Here is a 21,815-nt window from a genome sequence, read left to right as displayed (position 1 = left end):
GCTAATTTGGAGGTAGCACCGCCTACAGGAAGTGGACTGTCATTCTGGTTGTGTCCTTGTTAGCTAACCAGATAGTTAGCTGCCATGACAAGCGAGCCAATGTGTCCCAAGATAAATTAAACTGCATAAAGAGTGACTTTAGAAGAGATTCGTGTTTGCCTGCTGTCGGTAACAGCAGCATGCTGCGTGTCGGGAGAAAAGCTGCCTGGTAAGTTCTCATTTATTAAAGCTAACCAGCGAGTACAGAAGCTAGCTCTTAGCACTTAGCACTGCACCACTGCACTGTGGGCAGCCTATTTGGCCAGCAGCTTTGTTTCAGTAAGTCTAGCTATTTTCCCAGGCTCACTGTTACTGACAGATTTATTATAAACTAGAAATCTGTCCTACTGACGTTATCTTAGCCTGCTAGCTAGTTAGGTAGGTGAGGTGAATTGTCTCAGTCTGGGCACGGCTTAGTTTGAGAACAGACTGACTTGTTTGACAGCCTCTTGTGATTTGACTTGGGCATACTTCTTTTTAACTACTAGTTCTACTAGTATTCTACTAGAGATCATAGACTGTGAATGTGTTTACTGTCTGTAGCTGACAAAATCAGAATATGCTTTATTGGTGTGTGTGTGCACACAAACACGGGATTTGACTCCGGTTCACTAGGCTCTCTATGATCAAAACCTTAACATGAAAGGTTCAAGTTTAGAGAGGAAGACTGGAAAATATTATGTAACTGTAACAGTGGTGTGACACCTTATATCAAGTAGGTACAGATACATACTGCATACAATATTCTGCCACTCTGTGACATTAGAGTTTATCAAAGCAACAACCTGGAGGAAGAAATCGTCCCTGTGCCGGGTAGTTTTGGCGTACAGTGCTCTGTAGGGCCCAACAGAGGGGAGGAGGCTGAACAGTTTGTGTCCAGGGTGTGAGGAGTCTGCAGAGATGCTACTTCCCTTCTAGGTCTTGGATGAAGGGAAGATTGGCCCTGATTATCCTCTCTGCAGACCCGATTGTCCATTGCAGTCTGTTCCTGTCTAATTTGGTGGCCGATCCAATCCAGACAGTGTTCGAAGTGCAGAGGACAGTTTGTATGATGAAATAGAGAAAATTCAGCTTGTTTAATTTGTTCTCATTTCCCTGTCTTTTCAGCATGGCCTGCAGGAACCTGGTCTCCACCAACATGGGGGTGAGATTTCGGATACCTCTACAGAAGCTTCACCCTCTGTCCCGTGCCATTCACCACCGCTATTCGGGAAACAACAACCCTCAGCGGCCTCCTCATTGCACGGCAGCCCGATATTTTACCTCCATGTCACGGTTGCCAATGCGACCACCCAAGTCTCACCCTGGGACCAGGGGCTGGGGCTACCAGCAGCAGCGTAACTTTTGGGTGGCCCGCCTTGCTGCTAGGCTGCTAAAGCTTCGATACATTCTGTTGGGCACAGCAGTGGGAGGAGGTTACACAGCTAAAAAGGTCAGTGTTGGGTCACCAAATTTGTGTGTGTAGGTCAGTAGGTGTAATGCCTTAATTAAATATTCCAGCTGCAATGTGGTATTGCTGATTATTGCAAAAATCCAAAAGTATTTCTAATGTAATGGAACTCACATCTATGTTATATCCTGTAGTCTGTGTGAACATAACAACTTTATCATTTTACTTTCAGACCTATGAGGAATGGAAGGATATGCTGCCAGATTTTAGTGATTACAACTGGGTCATTCCTGATTTTGTGTGGGAGCTGAGTGAACAAATTGATTTTGGTAAGCAATTTTGTTTGTGTCCTGATTCATTAAGAGAAAAGCTACGCAGTTCACACATAGATTATTTGTTAATGTTCTAGCACATGACCATAATTTTATTATGCAGGGTTACGGGACAATAAAGGGACAATAATTATCAGGTTATATTTGAAACATGCCTCTAGAGTTATGCATTATGCGGGACTCCTGATCTTTCTGTTTAATCCACTTGAACTGCTATCTCTTATGTCCATAGAAAAACTGGCCAAAGCTCTACCAGAAATGGAAGAAATAACCAAACTACTACCCGACTTAGATAAGATTGGAGAAAACTTCACGTTCCTCAAAAGCCTCCTGTCATCTGGTAAGTGAAATAAACAGTAGTTTTATTTACACAAAGTTACACAAACTGCTACTACAAAAAACAAAACAGTTGTTTGCTGACATCACAGTGTCTAGGCTTGAAAGAGGGGAATATTAATTGTACCCAAGCAAAGAACTCTTTTCATTTTGCCCTGATCTTTGCTTTTTTATATGTAACAATTCACTTGAATGTTGTGACCACTTTCTACCCTACTTTAAGAGAAAACACAGTCTGATTGTTCTGAAGCAATATGAGGAAGTAGCCAGCTTTGAATTGCTAGTTTTTCAGCAACAGCCTCCTTGCTGCATTTGCAAAAGAACCCTCTTTGTAAGTCAGTAGTTTGTAAAGAATATGTTTTGGATCAGTAGTTTTGCAGGCAATACTAAATTTTATGTTCTGAGTGTTGTCATATTTAATATTTGTTATTTTCACCATATTTATTAACAACTATTAACTAACAGCACAGAGAAACTGCTTTGTTTCACTTTTATTAAGTCATTTTGCCACCGTGCATGTCTGCTCACTCTGCTCATATGATGAATGTTCTTACTTTAGGTCTGCCCCTTACACCATCTTTCCAAAGTGGTTCTGTTTTGTTTTTCTGTTACATCTCACAGATTTATTCCATAATAGGACTTGATGGTGATTATTGAGTATAAAGGGTTAAGGTGAAGCCCAAACCTTCAGTCTGTTATCAAGGAAGATAGTAAACTTAACCATGCTGCTCCTTTCATATATAAAAATATAAAAACATTCATGTCATTGCTGCATCAGTGGTTTCAATTTCGTTTTCTAATACCACACTTTGGCTCACATATCCCAACCATACAGAAGAATAATTGACAAAAGAGACAATTAACCCTAGAATAGAATCATGTTGATGAAATATTATATTAAATAATATAATATTTTATTAGTTTTTTAAGAAACTTGCGCTGTTGGTTTCTGTCTCTCTCTGTCTCTCCACTACCAATCTGTTGAGGGTTCCACAAAAGATATAAAATAATCATAAACCACTTTGAATTCAGCACTTTGTGATTTATTTCATCGTCCCAGGGTAAACAGTAAAGATCAAAGGTAAAATATTTTAAGTCATAGAACAACATTTAACAAAGACATCTTATTCTGGATTCAGTTCTAGGACCTGCCTTTAGAAGGCAACCTCTCAATGGGCTAGTACTTGAAAAATATGAAATGTTGTCCTACTGACATTAACTTAGCCTGGCGGTGAAATGTCCATGAAAATCAGGCCCGGTTTGGGGTGTGCTTCTATCTTTTAACAGTTTCTCATTACTTCACTCAGACCTCTGGCACAGCAGTGGCTTTGTTTGATCACACATCATTAGTCGTGTCCTTGCTTTGACCACCATCCCTCCGCTTCTGTTTTTTATGATTTTTATCTTGTGTTGTTCTTCCTATCTCCTGCTCCCCTTCCCTCCTGTCCTCCTCAACATTCTTCACAGGTGTGAGTTTGGGTAGTGAAGTCAAAGGAACTTCTGGTCTGCATCTGTTGTTAGGTGTGTAAACCCTTCGCTCATCAATGCTGCCCACTCCCCCTTCTCTTACTTCCACTGCTTAAGTGCTATCTTGCTACAGCATCAGTATGGATGTGGGTTTCCTCTTGTGGTCCCAGGGCCATGGTCTGACTCTAAAGGCAGGAAGGGTCACTGTCATGTTGGTGTCTAGTTTGCAGACCAGTGCTGCTGTCAACAGCAGCAGTATTCATGGTTGACACTGGTTTTTAATACCTGTCAGTAGGATGGTATTCAGAGGAGTATGCAGACATCCATTTTTACCCTGTGGTTGACATCTGTTTACTTGGATCAGTAAAACACCTTTTCTGTTGATGTCTTTTCTCCTTTCAGAGCTTTTTGTAAAATTAAACAGAGCCCAACTACTTCACCTGTCTGATTTCGTATCAGAGCACAAGTCTTAAATAGGAGCAATAACCTACCATGCTCTGAAATCTGCTCTTTCTCGTGTGGAAAGTTGTAAAATGCAGAACCACTATGATCACCATTTACTTTATGTTTATCTTCCTCTTTCGTTTTTAAATTTTTTTTTTAAAACTGACTGTCTTAGGCTGTACTTTGTCTCACCTGTGTAATTTTTGCCTCCTTTGACTTCCACCTTCTCTCTTCCCTGGCCTGTGTGAGCCACTTTCTTTAAAATTCTAAAAATCCGTGGGCTGATTCCTTTCTGCTTTCAGTTATTGACACTCAGATGTTTGGAAGATGTGCATAAAGAAAGTACATATGAAATTCAGTTAAGTTGAAAAATGCTTGACAGATGCATATGTTGACAAATACTTGTGATAATAATAAACTAATAGTGAATATGAGAAATGAGAAATTTTTGTGAGGTTAATGCAAAGCAATATTTTCCAAACATTTGAAATTTAATCACACTGCTTTGTTTTCCTAATCAGTAGGCATGCTTAAATGATGGCTATTCACATTATTGTCTCCATAAGCTTCTTTATATCCAGCATTCGATAGTCATTGATGTATTTTTATTAGTAACTTTATTTTCTGTTTTATTTTGTGCTATGTCTCCTCTTGTAGAAACCTCAGGTGATCCTGCACTAAAAGCCACAGATGCAGCTGCAGCTGCACAAGATTCCAGTGACAAGCAATACAAAAAGGCAAGTTTCTAGAACCTGCTGACACTTTTCTACCTTGCCCTCTCTACTCCACCATGGCTCCTGTCTGCAGCTTGGCTACATTTCACTTTGGTGGCAAACATTGGTGGATTAAATCAAAATCAAAGAAACTTCATGTGAGACAGCAAACAAGCAAAAGTATTTAATGTATTTCAATGTACTGTTGCAGAGCACACTTTATTTCATAAGATAACACAAGGCAAATCACATCATATTTAAAGCATCCAGGTTATTCATAAGTGAAAGACAGTTTGTGTCAAAAGGTCAATTACAGTGAATAAAATTTAACAGCTGTTAAATCTGCCCAAAACACATAGTAAACAGTATAATCTAGTGTCAGAAAAAGGTCAACATACAAAGTATAAACAGCACAGCCCAGTGTGGCTGCATGCATATACAAAGATAGATAATAGGTAGGTAGACAAATACTGTAAATTATTTTATTTTTTGTCTTAGCTACCCAATAGAGAACTGTGATTTTGTATTGTTCAAGGATTCTATGTAGCATTTAATGATCCAGAGCCACCAAGCAGACTTTAGTAATTTAGCAGTAGACCTTTGCACTCATGAAGCACGTTGAGTAAAAGTGTCCCCTAGCCAACAATATATTTTGCATCATAGAGAAATTTAATATTTTTGTGACGTGTTTGGATTCAGTCCGTTACACTGAACATCAAATGTAAGTTTCATATTGGTTGTCAGCCTATGATAGAGAAAAGCTTTTGAGGTCTTCTAGCAATGTTATAGTAAGGAAATTACTTGTTTTATGCCATCAACAGTACAATTAAGTGCAAGTCTCCAAGACACCTCCTTCGTGGAGTCCTTCTTCTACAGTGTGTTATATGAAACACTTCATATACATGGGTTTCATTTCTGTTGTTCTTATTTTGGGTTTAGTACTTTTCCACAAAGTGGCCAGTTTTCATGTCCCTCTGGTGTATTGTGTCTATGTTGTAAGTTTTTGTGTGTTTTCTGAGTTGATACAGACTTAAGGCTCAAACATTGAGAACATTACATGAAGGTTTGGCTGAATGTTTTAAGGGGAACTTTATTTTAAAAAATAGATGACAGCTTCCCTCTCCATTGCTTTCCTATGCTTTGTGTCTGCAATCATGGTCTCCAACATGAACACATATACCAGAACAATATTTGAAAAATACTCTGCATTTTGCATTTAACATGTATATGTATTTCACAAAACATAGAAGCAAAAAAACAGCACAAAATTGTACAGTTATGTCATGATGGGGACCCCTGAACTAAAGCGGACATTTTACTTACTTTGCAGTGTGCTTTGTGCTTTACAGTGGATACAGCAAAATCCCATTGCTTGCTTTGTTTATTTAGAATCATTTGCTTATTTAGAATCATTAGAATGATTATGCTCAGAATGTTCTAACATGATGTTTCTGTGCACTGAAACATTGTCTGAACTTTATTATTTTGTTGTTACAGTAAACCCTGAATTTCTAGTGGTTTATACAAATTAAAAAACAGTTGTGTTGTCTGAATCATAGATGAGCATATAGTCATTAATCCACAGTGGTTCATGATGGCAGAAAAAGAGAGTAGTGTCACTGTTGTTGCCACTTGCAAAGAGGTGCTGGTTGTTGTATTAGTCACCTCATCTGCCTTCAGTCTAGCAAAGTTTGGCATCTCCCTTTTGTGGCTGAGAGAGACTGACTTTGTTGGGTCACACTGATGATGGTGGCAAGATTACCAAAGCCAGGGAGCTTAATACTGTTGAGCCTTGACTGAATTGTGATTCTCCAGCCTGAACAGCACCAATGCCAGTGACGGAGACACATGCGAGGTATCCTCTTTGTTTTGGATGCAGCATTGCCTTGTATGGCTGACCAACCCGGTAGCTGGTTTTTGTCTTTTTTTTTTTTTCTTTTTTTTTTTCTGCTCGTACCTCTCTCTCATCATGACGTACCCCACCAGGGTCTGGTTGGCGAACTCATTCTTATTCAGCAGCAGATCCAGCGGCATGAGGAGGAGGTCCGGCGAGCCGCTGCAGCCAATAGTGCGCGTTCCCCACCGCCAGAGCCTGCTCCCAGTCCGTCTCCGAACCCCAGCCCCCTTCAACAAAAACGCAAGGTGAAGGTCTCACCCCACTTAGGTCCGCCCCATCCCACCATCGGCTCCTAAAAATTCACAGCTGCAGATTAGGAACGGACAATCTAATTTATTTGAGCAGCCATAACAAAGCACTGATGTAACTTAACATCAGACCGAAAAGCAAATTTTCACTGCCCTCTCTTCTAAAAAGTTTCAACTCTTTTCACCTCACCACCCCCAGCATTACTGATAGGGGTAGTTGGATGTGGTGAGAAATGTGCCCATTTGCACCTGTAACCACACCCAGCAGTGATGTGACATCTCCCCGATGTGCACGTCAGCATCACTGCACAGAGGTGAGATGGTGAGGTCAGCAGAAACAAGCTTTTCAGGTATTGCTAAGTTGCTCTTTAATTAACTTTGAATGAACTTAATTATTGAAGGATTGAGCAACACAAGGCTCAGATTATATCAAGATCTAATTTTTAGTGGCTGTTCTTTCTGTTAATATAGTTGTTTTTGGACTATAACACTACAATGCTCAATTTCAGTTAAAGTCATGTAGTACATGAAATACCACCATGATCTTTAAAATAGATGTTGCTATAATTTTATATTGCATCAATGTTACAAAGTATTGACGGTAGCATTGGATTCCAATGTATTTTGCAGGTGTTTGTGTATAGATCTATATTTTAAGACATGGTGTAAACTTTTAAAGCTCATTCTATTATTATTTCTAGTGCAGACAAATTGGCCTGTCACTCTGCCCCATACAATACCAGGCAGTAGCCTCCACATATCACGCCATAGTCTGTCAGGGTGTGCTAAGATTTGTTTTGCCAGTGGGCTGTGGAGAAAGCCTGCATGGACCTGCAGAGCCCAGTTCTGGAAGCACAGTGGCATTGTAGCTCAACCCCTATCTCTCACGTAAATCAGCAGTGACACACCACTGACATACAGAAATACTGCATGGTTTGGAGTGGCAACCCATTGCATGGTGTGAGCAGCATGTTTTCAAACAGACATAAATGGACTCCGTGTTTATTAAAAAAAAAAAAAACAACAAAAACAAAGCTGATTAGGTTATTAGGGTCAGGGGAGCAACAGTTTTCTTATGGATAAGTAATGCTCTTAATTATAGAAAATCCAAATATTTTTAGTACATAATGCATATTTGTGGAAGATTATTTACAACGCCTTTCATGTTTTTGCTGTGGGATGTAGAAATTTTTGATGTAGTTTGGCATTTCTGACTGTCTATTAAATTCCCCTTTTCAGCTGCTAATCCCATTTGTTCATGTATGCTGGGTCTCCTGCTGTCTGTTCTGTCTCTCATTCTGTCAAACAAGTTCCAAGTGTACAAAATCCATAATCAGATGAGAATTGCCAAGTATAAATTCATCAAGCTGTAATGACTAAATAATTTTGGGGTTGAATTTTGTATTTTTCCAGGCTTATTTTGTGATTTGGCTATTTTGGGAATGAGTAGTGTCTGTCTGAAATCTGATTTTGTTCCTTTCGTTATACATTAACTCTCTACTCTGGTTCTCTTTGAAAAACAGTGTGCACTCAATGAATCTTGGTGATGCTGGTGGCGTTTTATGCTTGTGAAGTTGCAAAGAGAGTAACAGGAAGCCCTTGTTTGCAAAAAGGAAAAAAAGTTTTAACTCAATTTGGTTTTTTTGTTTGTTTGTTTTTCTACTTCAATGTTTAGTCAACAGACAAAGAAAAAATAGACCAGCTACAAGAGGAACTCCTTCGTACACAGGTACTGTAGATTATCTGTTAGTCTCGTTAAAATGTATATTTTGGTTAAAAAGAGCAATACCTACTGGCCTTATTTGATGATTAAATAAAATGACAAACAGTTGACCAAAAGGTCATATAGATTAAGATTTTTGGTAGACCTGCTTAGAGTTGTGATTACACTGTTCATACATCTTGAAAAAGATGATAAATCCCACAGTTGCAAAACTAGATCAAATAGAGCAGCATTTTAGATGTGAAATGTTACTGAGTCTGATGGTTGATCAGATTCTATTGTTTATCCCATAGCTAAGGTATCAGCGCATGCTGGAGAGACTGGAGAAGGAGAATAAGGAGTTAAGGAAAGTGGTGCTGCAAAAAGATGATAAGGGCATTCACCAAAGGAAAGTGAAGGTGTGTTGGATTTATAAACTCACCTCCATACACAATAAATGCAGCAACTTCAACTTGCAGTTTTTCCACAAGCCTTAGATTCTTGATTGTATAAATGCATATTCTGCTGACAAGATATTTTCTCAGCAGCTTTCTGTGCCTTTGATGGCAGTTGTGAGCAATTGTGTTAAAGTATTAATTATTCCCCTATTTCTTTACTTTTACCTTGTATTCCGCCATTTGAAAGACTTTGCGGATAAAAATATCAACAATATGTTTATAAAGGTGATGTAAAGGTATCTAACGTATAATTAATGTTCATTTTTGATTCCGTAGAAGTCTCTCATTGACATGTATTCTGAAGTTCTGGATGTCTTGTCTGACTATGATGCTAATTACAACACCCAGGATCATTTACCAAGGGTAAGGAGCAGCCACATTGAGTTCCTCATTCACTGTAGTTGCGTTCAAATGAAATTGGCTTGTCAAAATTGTGCTATGTTTTTTTTTTTTTTTTTTGGTTTCTCTGTCTGTGTACTATGTCCACAACCTTTCCTCTATGTATTTCAGGTAGTTGTGGTCGGGGATCAGAGTGCTGGAAAGACTAGTGTGCTGGAGATGATAGCTCAGGCCAGGATCTTTCCTCGGGGCTCAGGAGAGATGATGACACGCTCTCCTGTCAAGGTGTGTGGGGTCAGATATTTTGGAGGGGCAAATTGTGAAGAACCTCTGTTTTCAGGGATCGATCTGTAATATACTGAAGCTCTTAACAATGCTGATCATCTTTCTGCAGGTGACACTAAGCGAAGGCCCCCACCACGTGGCTATGTTCAAGGATAGTGGCCGAGAGTTTGACCTTAACAAGGAGGAGGATGTAAGTCACAAAGTCATTCACTCCACTCACCTCATAGGAATTTTAGCATCAGTTATTCACTCATTTACCCCATTATGTCTGGCCTCCCTTCTTCTATCCTGCAGCTGGCTGCTCTGAGACATGAGATTGAGCTGAGGATGAGGAAGAGTGTGAAAGAGGGTCAGACAGTGAGCTGTGAGGTAGTACATAATACTTCCATTATAACTGCTACAAAGCTGCTACTTGCTGATTTGCTTGTGTAATGTTTAATAGAATAATGGTCTTTCTTTTTTTCATGTCAGACAATATCCCTAAGTGTCAAAGGCCCCGGCATCCAGAGGATGGTGCTCGTTGACTTACCAGGTGTCATCAGTGTGAGTAGGCATTATTGAATAATAAGGGTGGCATCTCTACATGCGTAGATTGTGTGTGCGTGTGTGCGCGTGTGCAGGCACTCTTTACAAATACAGTTTTGTTCTGTGTCTTTCTCAGACTGTCACCACAGGCATGGCAACAGATACTAAGGAAACCATCTTCAGCATCAGCAAGGCCTACATGCAGAACCCTAATGCAATCATCCTCTGTATTCAGGGTGAGCTGTGAAAATATGACTCCCTGTTACAAGTATATATAAAGGCAGCAGGGGTCATAGTGAGCAGACATGATCTGTCACAGGACTCAACATCAGACCCTTCCAGTGTTTGATCATTTTTATGCTTTTCACCATTCTAATTTTTTTTTCTGTGCACCTTTTCCCATCTCCTGTGACCTTTCTTCTGTCTGTTCAGATGGCAGTGTAGATGCCGAGCGGAGCATTGTAACTGACCTGGTTAGCCAGATGGACCCCCAGGGGAAGAGGACCATATTTGTTTTGACCAAGGTGGACTTGGCTGAGAAGAACCTGGCCAGCCCAAGCAGAGTAAGATGGTTTAGCTGGCAACCTGTGCTACCACAGGGGCTGTTGTGTCTATGCAACAAAATCCTTTAATGAACTGACTATTCATTGGTATGAACAGTACTATTCCTGTCATAAGTGTGTGTATTTGTCTACATCAGTGGTGGCCAACTCCAGTCCTCGAGGATCTTGCTCTTGCTAACCCCTGCTTGTTTTCCAACTGTCCCTACCCCACCCACTGCTGATTACCTGGACCAGGTGTGTTCAGCCGATCAGAAGTTAGCATACTTGAAAAGATAGTTGAAAAACAAGCAGGACAGTGGCCCTTGAGGACTGGAGTTGGCCAGCACTGGTCTACATACTTTTGATTACTAATGACCAAAAAGGAGCAGTGGCACAGTTGAATTTTGCATTGTTGGTTAATATATTATTGTCACTACTTTTAGCAGCCCTACATGGACTGTTGTCACACAGATAGGGAGCAAAACCATCCCAGCTCACATCAGACAGCTTCTTTACTAATTTCATCAAAACGCTAGATGAAGTACCAAGCCATACAGTAACTATGAGTGGTGATTATATGCAGCTGCTCCACAAGAGGGAGCTCAGCTCATTTATTTTACCTTGCTGCTGCCTCAGTGAGCCAGTGTTTAAGAAGCCTGTAGTGTAGACTGGAGGAGCCTGAAAATTCACATCCTTTCTTCCACTTATTTAAGATCCAGCAAATTGTGGAAGGAAAGCTGTTCCCCATGAAGGCCCTGGGCTACTTCGCAGTGGTCACAGGAAAAGGTAACATCCTCTGTATAACTTTGGTTCATGACATGAATTGTGGTAATTATTGAGCTGGTAACTGGTTCTGCTGTTTGTTCCTTTATCAGTTACTGAGACTTTGTTCTGCTGTCTCTGTGTACAGGGAGCAGCGGTGAAAGCATAGATGCCATTAAAGACTATGAGGAGGACTTCTTCCAGAACTCCAGATTATTAAGGCAAGTTATACATAATTCACCAAGATGAAATGCTACATTGCATTGATTGTTTTACAGTTGAAAATGTATATGTATCCAACCAGGGACGGCATGTTGAAAGCCCCCCAAGTGACCACAAAGAACCTAAGCCTGGCTGTCTCTGACTGCTTCTGGAAGATGGTTAGTGAGTCTGTTGAGCAGCAGGCTGATGTCTTCAAAGGTAAGAGTGCACTGATTCATAAGCCTTGTTATCTGCACCATTTGGTGGATGTTTATGTTCATTTACAGTGCCAGGCATGTTTTGATAGCACAGGATTTTATTCATTAACTGTGATATGTGTTACCACCTGTCTCAACCTATTACATTGAACAGGGAACAGGTGTTGGTCTTACTCAGCCCATCCTGCCACACTTCTCCATTCGCCCCACTCCTTCCTTCCAACTACAATTAGTCTAGACAATCACAAGCCCATAGCTAATAGTACAGGAGATTTATTGCAGTGAGACTACAGTTCCCTTAGGCCCATTGTGTGGAGTATTGATCCATAGCCCATCAAATCACACATAGCCGGCCTCCATTCCCCATGCTTGGCGCCACCGTTGCCCCACAAACCAGCAGTTAGCCTAATCTCCACTGTGGATGGTGAGCTGTGGAAAGAGACATCAGGCTGGATGTGCCAATGCATCTGTCTGTGTTGGTGTGTGTGACTGTCTCACAGTGGCTGTCTTTAAGCACATATGTGAAAACTAAAGCTCTTGACTTCTATATTGATTTGATGGAGCATAACGTTAAGGCTGAAAAAGCAGAAGAAAGGAGATGAATTTCATCCATGCGTAACAATGAACAACAGGGAAATGAGCTCATACATGTTGATATAGAAAAGGTGTGTTCAAATCAAAAATCGTCACTGCCCTCCTTCATCCCAGCATCCCGCTTCAACCTGGAGACAGAATGGAAGAACAACTACCCTCGCCTGCGAGAGCTGGACAGGGTGAGAAACAGAAACATAAAATACACTCCTGCATAACTAGTATGAAAGTAAAGAAAGAGATATCATCACAAATTGTTGTGTTAAAATGCAACTGTTTACTGCTTATATTTATGAAAAAGAAGGCATTTATATTAATATAAAAAAAATAGATAACATAGCTGCACACCCTGAAGGCTCTCCAAAGACCAATCATATTTATCTTATAGTGCCTTTTTTATATTTTTGCAGAATGAACTGTTTGAGAAAGCCAAAAATGAAATCTTGGATGAAGTCATTAGTTTGAGCCAAGTAACACCCCAACACTGGTAAGAAGTTCATGATGACTTAAAGTGTATCTAATGAAAGTATGCAAAAATGCAACCTTCCCGTCTGTACCAAAGTCAGACACCAGTTGTCACAGTGTAGATCATCACTCTGATATTTTCATTGTGCTGGTTTATGCATTAGTCATTGACATTGGCCTTAACAAGATGCCACCTTGTGACTACTGAGCTTTGCAATTGTCAACCTAGTCTTTACATGAAGGCAGATATGTCAGGTCTTTGCAGCTGCACCAGCACTCAACAATATATGACTGCATGCAGTCTCTGAATGCATTTAACTTCATGCAAATGTATAGTTATACCTCATCCCCATGAGGAAAACCTTGCTAAATGAGATGTACAGTATGTATGGTGGTGTGTCTGTCCTCAGTGTGCATACCATCAGTTCTACCAGATCAATACTCTGATGAATAGCCCATGGATGGGAGCAGGGGTGGCCCTGTTAGCCAGCCTGCAGCCAGCCAGCACTATTGAAGATAGCACTTATTGACAGTGAGCAGTGCCATCCCAAACAAAAGGGAAGCTTAATGAAATATGACCATGCATTTATGATAAATGAGAGAGGCACAACACTGCTCTAGTCTCCAGGGGACTTGGAGAAGGTTTTGTTCCATTGTCACGCTGCCATGAAGAGATTAAATGAGAGTTGGGAGGCTGTTAGTTAACAGTGTCAGAGTGGAGCTGTATTGGAATCTACAGTCAAGTGCAATTCCGGTAACACTGACTACACAAGTGGAAGTAGCTCAGCCAAAGATGATCCCTTTTCACTCATTGTTTCCTGTCCCACAGGGTTAGTTAACTGAATTCAGGTGGTCACCTAAAACCTAAAACTTTGCCAAAAAAAAATAACTCAAACCTAAAAAATATTTTTAATTGCTGTATCCATGTTAATGTTATATCTGTGCTAACAGACAACAGAAAGACAAAGTCCCAACAACCAGCTTTAAAAATTGTCATGAATTATCTTTTACCTGGGCAGGGAGGCCATCCTGCAGAAGAAGCTCTGGGAACGTGTTTCCACCCATGTGATTGAGAACATCTACCTGCCTGCTGCCCAAACAATGGACTCAGGTACCTTTAACACCACTGTAGATATCAAGCTCAAGCAATGGACCGATAAACAGCTTCCACACAAGGCACTGGAGGTAAAAGCACTGTCTGTCCTCACACATGAAATCAGTTTTACACTTTGCATGAATTTATACGTATTGCGGTTTTTTTGAGATATACTGTATGTTTCGCTTTTTTCAAAGTTATTACTTAATTATTTGGCATTTTGGTGACATTCAAATTCTTTAACAGTGTTCATTATTCATTGTTCATATGTACTTTGCTCAACTGTTGCCGTACAGACTGTAGAAATTGTAAGAAACATTCAACCATGCAGTGGTGTTAGAATTGTATGATATTTCTCTTTCCCCAATACTCTGCTCCCCACCAGGTCGCCTGGGAGACACTGCAGGAGGAGTTTGCCCGTTTCATGGCTGAATACAAAGGCAAAGATCAGGATGACATTTTTGACAAGCTGAAGGAAGCTGTGAAGGATGAGAGCATCAAGAGGCACAAGTGGAATGAGAGGGCTATGGACAGCCTGGTAAACACACAGTAAATCCACTCACTCTGGGCACTAGCATATAGAGAGCTTATGCATATATAAGTTGATTTAATCCATCTCTTCCAAAAGGCAATTTAGTCAGCATAGTCGTCTAGTGTGGCAGTTATTATGCATAGCTATAACATTGCACCTCAACTAATAATTAGATTTTCCTCTTTCCCCTTATGTGTGTTTGTCAGAGGGTAATCCAGCACAATGCCCTAGAAGACCGTTCCATCACAGACAAGCCCCAGTGGGATGCAGCAATCCAGTTCATGGAAGAAACCTTGCAGTCACGCCTCAAAGATAGTATGTGTTCCATAACTGCCTCAAATAACTTCACACCCAGTGCTAGACTCACCTCTCTCAATTAACCATGTGGTAACTTAGCTGCCAGAATGTTTCATAGATCTGTGTAGATAAACTGGAAGTTGCAACAGCTGAAGAAAACTAATTGCCATGCTTTTAAAAATATAGTTGTTGAAAGCACCAACAAATCGCTTATTTTCTTAGATCTTGTTGTGACAGTGCAGTTCATCTGTTTATTCTCCAAAGACTACACACCAGTGAGTTGAATGCCTTTTGCATTTTTTACATCTCTCTGTTTCTGGTTAAAGTCAGCATCTAAATAACTGAGCTGAGTCACCAGGCAGATTCAATTCTTCACCTGTTCAAATGTCCTGCATGGTTGAATTATATAATTACGGCTGCCACATTTAGAGGTAAAGACAAAGACATATAGAAAATTTACAGCTGGTCAGAAGAAGTCATGCTTTTGCATTATCTTGCCCAGTATGTTCGCCTGCTATACTGCCACTGTTCAAGGTTCTATTTTGCAGGCCATTTTTACAGCACCCCAGAAATTCATGTTGCATAATCTCATGGTTGTGTTAAATACTTCAGATGGAAGTTGGTATTACAGTTGATGGCATAATGTATGTATTTCTTTCTCCTTTGTTTTTCTCTCTTCTTGTAGCTGAGTCAGTAATCAAAGATATGGTGGGTCCAGACTGGAAGCAGAGGTGGCTGAACTGGAAGAATCGCACACCAGATCAGGTCAAACACTGAGGGCCCTCCCCAGATTTCTTAGTATAATTGTGCTGCTGTTTTAGATGCACCTTATAAACTATAAAGTGGAAGAATAATAAGGGGCTGGTTAGACAGTTAGGGTACAGTATAATAATGTCCATAAGAGAGCTTGACAGAAACGCACAGTGCATCAAATAATTGTCTACATTGAAACAATGAATGGGTGTTCACTGCCATGAAGACTGTGCTCACTGCCTTTACTTTGACATTTTTAGCACATTCGAAATGAAACAAAAAATGAGCTGGATCGTTTGCTGAAGCTGCATGATGACCACACAGCCTACCTGGCCAATGATGAAGTCACAACAGTAAGGAAGAACCTTGAGGGGCGAGGGGTCGAAGTTGATCCTATTTTGGTGAGATCAAAACCTGTCTCTAAATAAAAATTAGATGACTGGAAGATCATTTTCATTTATGATGATTGCTAATAGTTAAAAATGTAAAGTTGTTTTTTTTTTTTAACCAAAATATCTTTTGGAGTTAGAATTCTATGTTTTACTTCTTCATAACTTACAAACTTTGTTGCAGTAGTCCTTTTTGTCATGTTTACAATCTAGTAACACTCTTGTTATCACTTACTTGTTTTGCTGGACAGATCAAGGACACATGGCATCAACTGTATCGCCGACACTTTTTGCAGAAGGCGCTGACCCACTGTAACCTCTGCAAGAGAGGTTTTTACTATTACCAGAGACACTTTGTTGATTCTGAAGTAAGGGGAAAGGGATAGTTTTCTTCAGTTGTCTTTCTTTTCCACCTAATTCCCACCTGTGTAACATATAATTGTGTGTAAAATTGTGTGCCTGCATGTTTTTAACAGTTGGAGTGCAATGATGTGGTACTGTTCTGGAGGATCCAGAGGATGTTGGTCATCACAGCCAACACTCTCCGACAGCAGCTCACCAACACCGAGGGTAAGGGTTGAGGAATTAATTAAAATGGAAGACTGATCTATTTGATGTTCTTATTTACATACAAAAAGCGCAGATTGGGATTCTTTTGCAAAATGCAGTATGGTAAAGTATCAAACCTGTTCATCATTAGTCTCACTTAGGTGGGTCTGCTTGTTTTTGTGCTGGTACTCAGCACAGCTGCTACTCTGATAGGTTTTACCTATTTCTTTTAGCTTTAGCATTTTTTTCATGGAGTAAATTGATGCCTCAGTTGCATTTTCAAGTATTTAGGTGGATGACTCATCACCAAGAGAAGAGAGACCAAACCATATATTTTAAAGTAGTCCAGATATGTCGACTGGGCCATCACTGCTGACCTGAGTTTTGTGATACAATTTACCCACCATCTATAACTAGTTACCCAGGGCATCAATAACTATTCAGTTAAGAAATTCCATTGAATTGTTGATGGATTGGATTGATATTTATGCTTCGGTGTTTGTGTTTTTCATCTTAGTGCGCCGGTTGGAGAAAAATGTGAAGGAGGTGCTGGATGACTTTGGGGAAGACATGGAGAAGAAGACGCAGCTCATCACTGGGCGCCGAGTTCAGCTGGCTGAGGATCTCAGTAAGACACACAAACACTTACTATTGCAAACTGACAAGTAAAGGCTACAGTTAAATGAGTCACAAGGGCAAGAAGTCATTGCTTCAGCTTGAGCCATTGATAGTTGTGGGAATCCATTCAAACTTACACGCTCAAATAACTCATACATGGGTCTACATTCATTCTAATATGGTTACATGGGTCAAATGATGGTCTGATACATAAATGACTCCATTATAAGTAATTTAAAAGTTGTCAGTAGGTGGCAGTGGTGCTTAACAAAACCAATTGTCTGATGTTATTGCACAACGTTTATACACTACAGGTTAAAATAACTTGGATTTCAAGTGATCAGCTGCTTCTAAGATTTTTGTTTTGCTATTTTTAATGATCGCCAAACACTTTTAAGCAAAAAAACATTATCCTCATCACCACATGTGGCCCCAAGAGAAGACAAACACTTGATGCTCTGTGTTGATGATGTGTTTTTACAATGTATTTGGAGGCTTTAATTGGAACAATAGGATACTTTGTTTTGTGGGTGTGTGTGCATACTGTATGTGATGGGTAGCAGCACTGTGCTGGCTGTCTTCCTGTCACGTTTAGCCACCAGCTCTCTGTTAAAGCGGCCTTGCTGATTAAATGCAGCATAATTTGCACAGTGCCCATGTGGCTAAAAGGCAAGACTAGACTTGCATGTTCTGTCTCTCTCTCCATCGTGATAGATCAGAGTTTTTTTTAACACACACACACACACATACACACACATACACACATTTCAGAGCATAGTGAATGATACTTCTTCAATGACTGCATGCACTAAACCGACAACCTCTTGTTCTACAAAGTGATATGTCTAAACATGATAAAATATCCTTAGTCATGTCAAATTAGAAAATTCTGTCTGAACTGCTTCAATAACTTGCATAGCTTGTGAAAAATCTGGTTCCAAAATCAGACGTACCTCTTATGATTGGCACCCACTTTGAAAGTTGGAATGGTGGCGAACTTTATCAGTTACTGTATACAGTATGCTATGTTTATATTAGTCTAAGGCACTAAATAGGAAGAAACAATTGACTTTTTTTTCATAGGTCATCATCCCAACTGAAATACACGATACTACAAACAAATGTGCTTTTTTTGTTGTTGTTCATTTGTTGTGTAGATGGGTGGGATGTGGCTTGTATGAGTCAGACAACCAGCTAATGGCAACCAGAGATGGATGGAGAGAATATCCGTGCTTTTGGCACTGGTGCACACACGCACACACACCACCAACAAGCCCTCTAGTTGTTCAGTATTAGTCATGTCTTGAACTGTGCCACCAGTGACATGACCAGACCTGTGCATATTCTCTAGTGTTTAATGGATGTGAATCTTTTAGATTGAGGAAGACATCAAGTCAACACCACAGTTTTTTGGACTGCTAGAAATTAGATTTTTGCTGAAATTTTGCCTTCGTACAGGATTTATGCACTTCATGTGTGGACCAGTCATCTCCTTTCTCTTCACTGATCATTTATTTACACGGTTAATCTTGCCTGTATGAAAATATGTATATTCATATTAGATTCAGAATCAGCAAATGTAAGGGAATTTGTTTCATTTTTGAAGCACTTCTCTTCCACTTTCCTATACATATACCTAAAGTTAGCCATAAACTGTCTGTTTGCTGAAGCTTCTTGTTGTACAAGAAGTATTGAGGGGTATCCAGCTTTGTTCAGACTCATCAAAACATTGTTTGCTAAGCAAAATCTGTATTAACAGGGCACGTGAGGTGTGCTGCCGTTTTTGAACTTCATTGTATGACACACATACGCATAATGAGAGCTCCCGTCACCGCAGAGGCACACAAATTGGCAAGCATAAGTTACACACACATACCTCCAAGTTGTGCACACAGTACTGTATGAGTGTGAATGTCTTGAAACAAGACAGAACAACATACAGTACATCTGTGCTGTCATTAAAGCGTGCCCCAACACATAAGTCAATCTGAATTAGAAATACCTACAGTAATCTTGTGCCATTATCAGATTTTTTTGTAGCTAATACTTGGCCTGAATGACTGAATGGGCTTTTCATTGATCATTCATAATCTTAACTTTTTGAACTTGATTTCAAATCAAATTTTACTTGAAATTTAAAGTGCTTACCTTATTTAAATTAGAATTACTAAAATTAGAGATCCGCCGACCATATAACACATTCATTAGCCATATTCAGTGGCTAGATAGTGATCTTTTTAAATACAAAACTGGTGTGTGTTCTTCAGGTCTCACACAATCAAACATTAACCAGATCACTTTTGTACTTTTACAAGTGCACACAAACCATATTGTTTCCCTTCTACATGTGGACATCCTAACTAATGATAGGAGACCCACAAATGAATGAGGCTAGACCTGTGTGGTTGGTCTAGCCTGATGTGTGTTGGTTTGGTTGACCAAGACTTAGTTATCGCCCTAAGAAAACACACACACCCCATTCATTGACTTTGCTGCTATCAGTGTAGACATACACATGCACACATTTACTCATATCTTATAAAGACAGAAAACATACTGGTATTGTGCATTTAAGAAGCCACACCTTCAGATTAATATACAAGCCAGTCAAACAGGCACAAACACAAATTTCATATATGAAGGCACAGTGAAACAACATGGAGAGATATATAGAAAAGACACAAACACACAACCTTTTTTTGGCCCTATGGGATTAAACATGGGACTGCACTTACTCTACAAGGGAGTCAGGTTTTCAGTAACAGCAGCCTAGGGGAGAGGAGAGAGCACACACTCAAACCCACACAGTCCTCTCCACTCACTGTCAGGAATGCCCAGACCTGTCTGGCCTTGCAAATCCTATAAGGCAACTCAATCCCAAACTTACTGAAACAGGAATGATATTCCCACATCCCACCACCAAAGACATCCCTTAGCAGTAGCTGTTGGAATGTGGTTGGAATCTGTCACAGGATCCTACAGGATAGAAACACACCTGTTTGTGTGCATATATATGCACAATCACCCACAGTCCTTTCTTTATTCCACACATTATCAGGAATGCCCAGACATGCCTGGCCTCACAAATCCTATAAAGCAAGTAGATCCCAAACTTTCCCAAATAGGAGTGACATTCCCACTTCCCACCACTAATGACTCCCCTCAGCAGAAGGTGTGGGAATGCAGTTGGAATATGTCATGGTATATGGTGCTCATGCTCCCATAGTGTATATGGTATGTTAACAGGCTCATGGGGTCGAGTATGGGAACCTTACAACTTTTCAATTGCAAAATTGCAGTATCCTGCAAATATACCTCATAGTGTGCTTATGTCACTCAGCCGTAAATTTATGATGGTTTTCGTTTTCCACCTAATAAAATGTATGCTTCAGAGTTTTAGTTTTGTAAGCCTGTCAGGTTGAGTTAGTGGGTGAGTGGAAGATCTGGGTCGTTAGCGGTCTGACACTTTGCACTGGGCTTTCTCTAAAACACAGCCTAGACCCGTATGTGTGGGCGTGGGTATGTGGGTCCATCAGCCTAGCCTGAACTGCATGGCTGATAGGCTGACTTGTTGACACGGCTCAAAGCACAAAGTGAGTGCATTTACTTGCGGCCAGCGTTTTTCGAGTAACAGCTAATACCAAAAAGTTTTTTGTGCAAAAATCTTTCACTTTTGTTGATCTTTAAATTTCTTTAGGAGTCTTGTCCAAAGTTTTAGGCTTAAGTAAATGTATTTGCCATCTCCAGTTACTGCATTACAATGCTCCTGTTTCCTCCAGGGAGGGAAAATTGGCATTTCTGTGGGCATTCTGTATTTTCAGGAAATTGGATAAGTCAAAATACACTTGGTTTGTAGAGGAAATATATCACCCACTTTTACTAAAAGACATGTCAGTTCTTGGCAGGCCTTGCACCTGTGGTCTTTCAATTGCCGTATTGTGTTTACACCTTTCACCACAGTTAATTTTTAGTGTAGTTATTCAAATCAGGGGTTAAGGATACTTGATAGGAGCAAAACACCTCTTTCTAGTCATGCAGTTATGGGCATGACAAGAAATGTATGTCAGTAAAGCTACCTTACTCTGTGCTACCTTACTCTTTGCAATCATCCCTCGTTTTTCAGCCTGGCAGGTCAGACTGCCCCAGGCCAAAACAATGACCTGACCTTACAGGTCAGCCGGCTAATACCACAGGCTACTTGATCCAGCTAGCTTTCTTTTCTACCTCTCTGTCATCATTTCAAGACCTCTGTGAGATTCGGTCCTATCTGTTCTTGTCCCTTTTACTCTCCCTTGACACTGGAGGGGAGAAAAATAAAAGGGTAAACAGAGAAGGGAACCCACCTTCATCTGACAACCTCTCCTATAAGAGAAGGGGGGGGGGGGAGACACACACTTAACCAAGGCAGCAATGCACTCCCAGGGGCAGATTTCTGTTAAGCTCTATCTGCCCCTACTCGCAGACAGGCCTAGCATTGCTCAGGTTACAAATAGAGGTCAGGTGTGTGCGTCAGTGAATGAGAGCAGAAAAACACTGTTAATGTGTGGGTACAATGTGCGTTACAAAGGGGTGTGTCTGTATGTGTGTGTAAGTCAGCATGTGCCAGCCAGCTATATGGCACAGTGTC

At 40.3% G+C, this 21,815-nt stretch overlaps 1 protein-coding gene across 4 annotated transcripts in view; it reads left to right on the top strand.

Moving 5' to 3' along the window:
* Positions 1-31: 31 nt before the first annotated feature.
* The window catches only part of opa1 (OPA1 mitochondrial dynamin like GTPase), a 33,414-nt gene continuing 11,630 nt past the window's right edge, over positions 32-21,815 (top strand). The window contains exons 1-29 of one of the 4 annotated variants that reach the window (XM_026323400.1): positions 32-208; positions 1,147-1,471; positions 1,662-1,758; positions 1,994-2,101; positions 3,565-3,618; positions 4,666-4,745; positions 6,708-6,863; positions 8,542-8,595; positions 8,883-8,987; positions 9,303-9,389; positions 9,537-9,650; positions 9,760-9,840; positions 9,945-10,019; positions 10,122-10,193; positions 10,312-10,411; positions 10,608-10,738; positions 11,431-11,503; positions 11,628-11,700; positions 11,784-11,899; positions 12,607-12,671; positions 12,900-12,976; positions 13,974-14,139; positions 14,436-14,588; positions 14,789-14,897; positions 15,565-15,644; positions 15,893-16,033; positions 16,273-16,389; positions 16,498-16,591; positions 17,088-17,198. In XM_026323400.1, the coding sequence (XP_026179185.1) occupies positions 180-208; positions 1,147-1,471; positions 1,662-1,758; positions 1,994-2,101; positions 3,565-3,618; positions 4,666-4,745; positions 6,708-6,863; positions 8,542-8,595; positions 8,883-8,987; positions 9,303-9,389; positions 9,537-9,650; positions 9,760-9,840; positions 9,945-10,019; positions 10,122-10,193; positions 10,312-10,411; positions 10,608-10,738; positions 11,431-11,503; positions 11,628-11,700; positions 11,784-11,899; positions 12,607-12,671; positions 12,900-12,976; positions 13,974-14,139; positions 14,436-14,588; positions 14,789-14,897; positions 15,565-15,644; positions 15,893-16,033; positions 16,273-16,389; positions 16,498-16,591; positions 17,088-17,198 (3,043 nt within the window). In that variant the 5' untranslated portion in view covers positions 32-179. The remainder of the gene's footprint in view (positions 209-1,146; positions 1,472-1,661; positions 1,759-1,993; positions 2,102-3,564; positions 3,619-4,665; positions 4,746-6,707; positions 6,864-8,541; positions 8,596-8,882; positions 8,988-9,302; positions 9,390-9,536; positions 9,651-9,759; positions 9,841-9,944; positions 10,020-10,121; positions 10,194-10,311; positions 10,412-10,607; positions 10,739-11,430; positions 11,504-11,627; positions 11,701-11,783; positions 11,900-12,606; positions 12,672-12,899; positions 12,977-13,973; positions 14,140-14,435; positions 14,589-14,788; positions 14,898-15,564; positions 15,645-15,892; positions 16,034-16,272; positions 16,390-16,497; positions 16,592-17,087; positions 17,199-21,815) is intronic. The other 3 variants (XM_026323401.1, XM_026323402.1, XM_026323403.1) reach the window with 3 other exon arrangements.

The sequence above is a fragment of the Mastacembelus armatus genome, chromosome 4 (genome assembly GCF_900324485.2).
Source record: "Mastacembelus armatus chromosome 4, fMasArm1.2, whole genome shotgun sequence".
NCBI lineage: Eukaryota > Metazoa > Chordata > Actinopteri > Synbranchiformes > Mastacembelidae > Mastacembelus > Mastacembelus armatus.
Note: the sequence above shows the minus strand (reverse complement) of the source record. Positions and strands in the feature narration are given on the sequence as shown.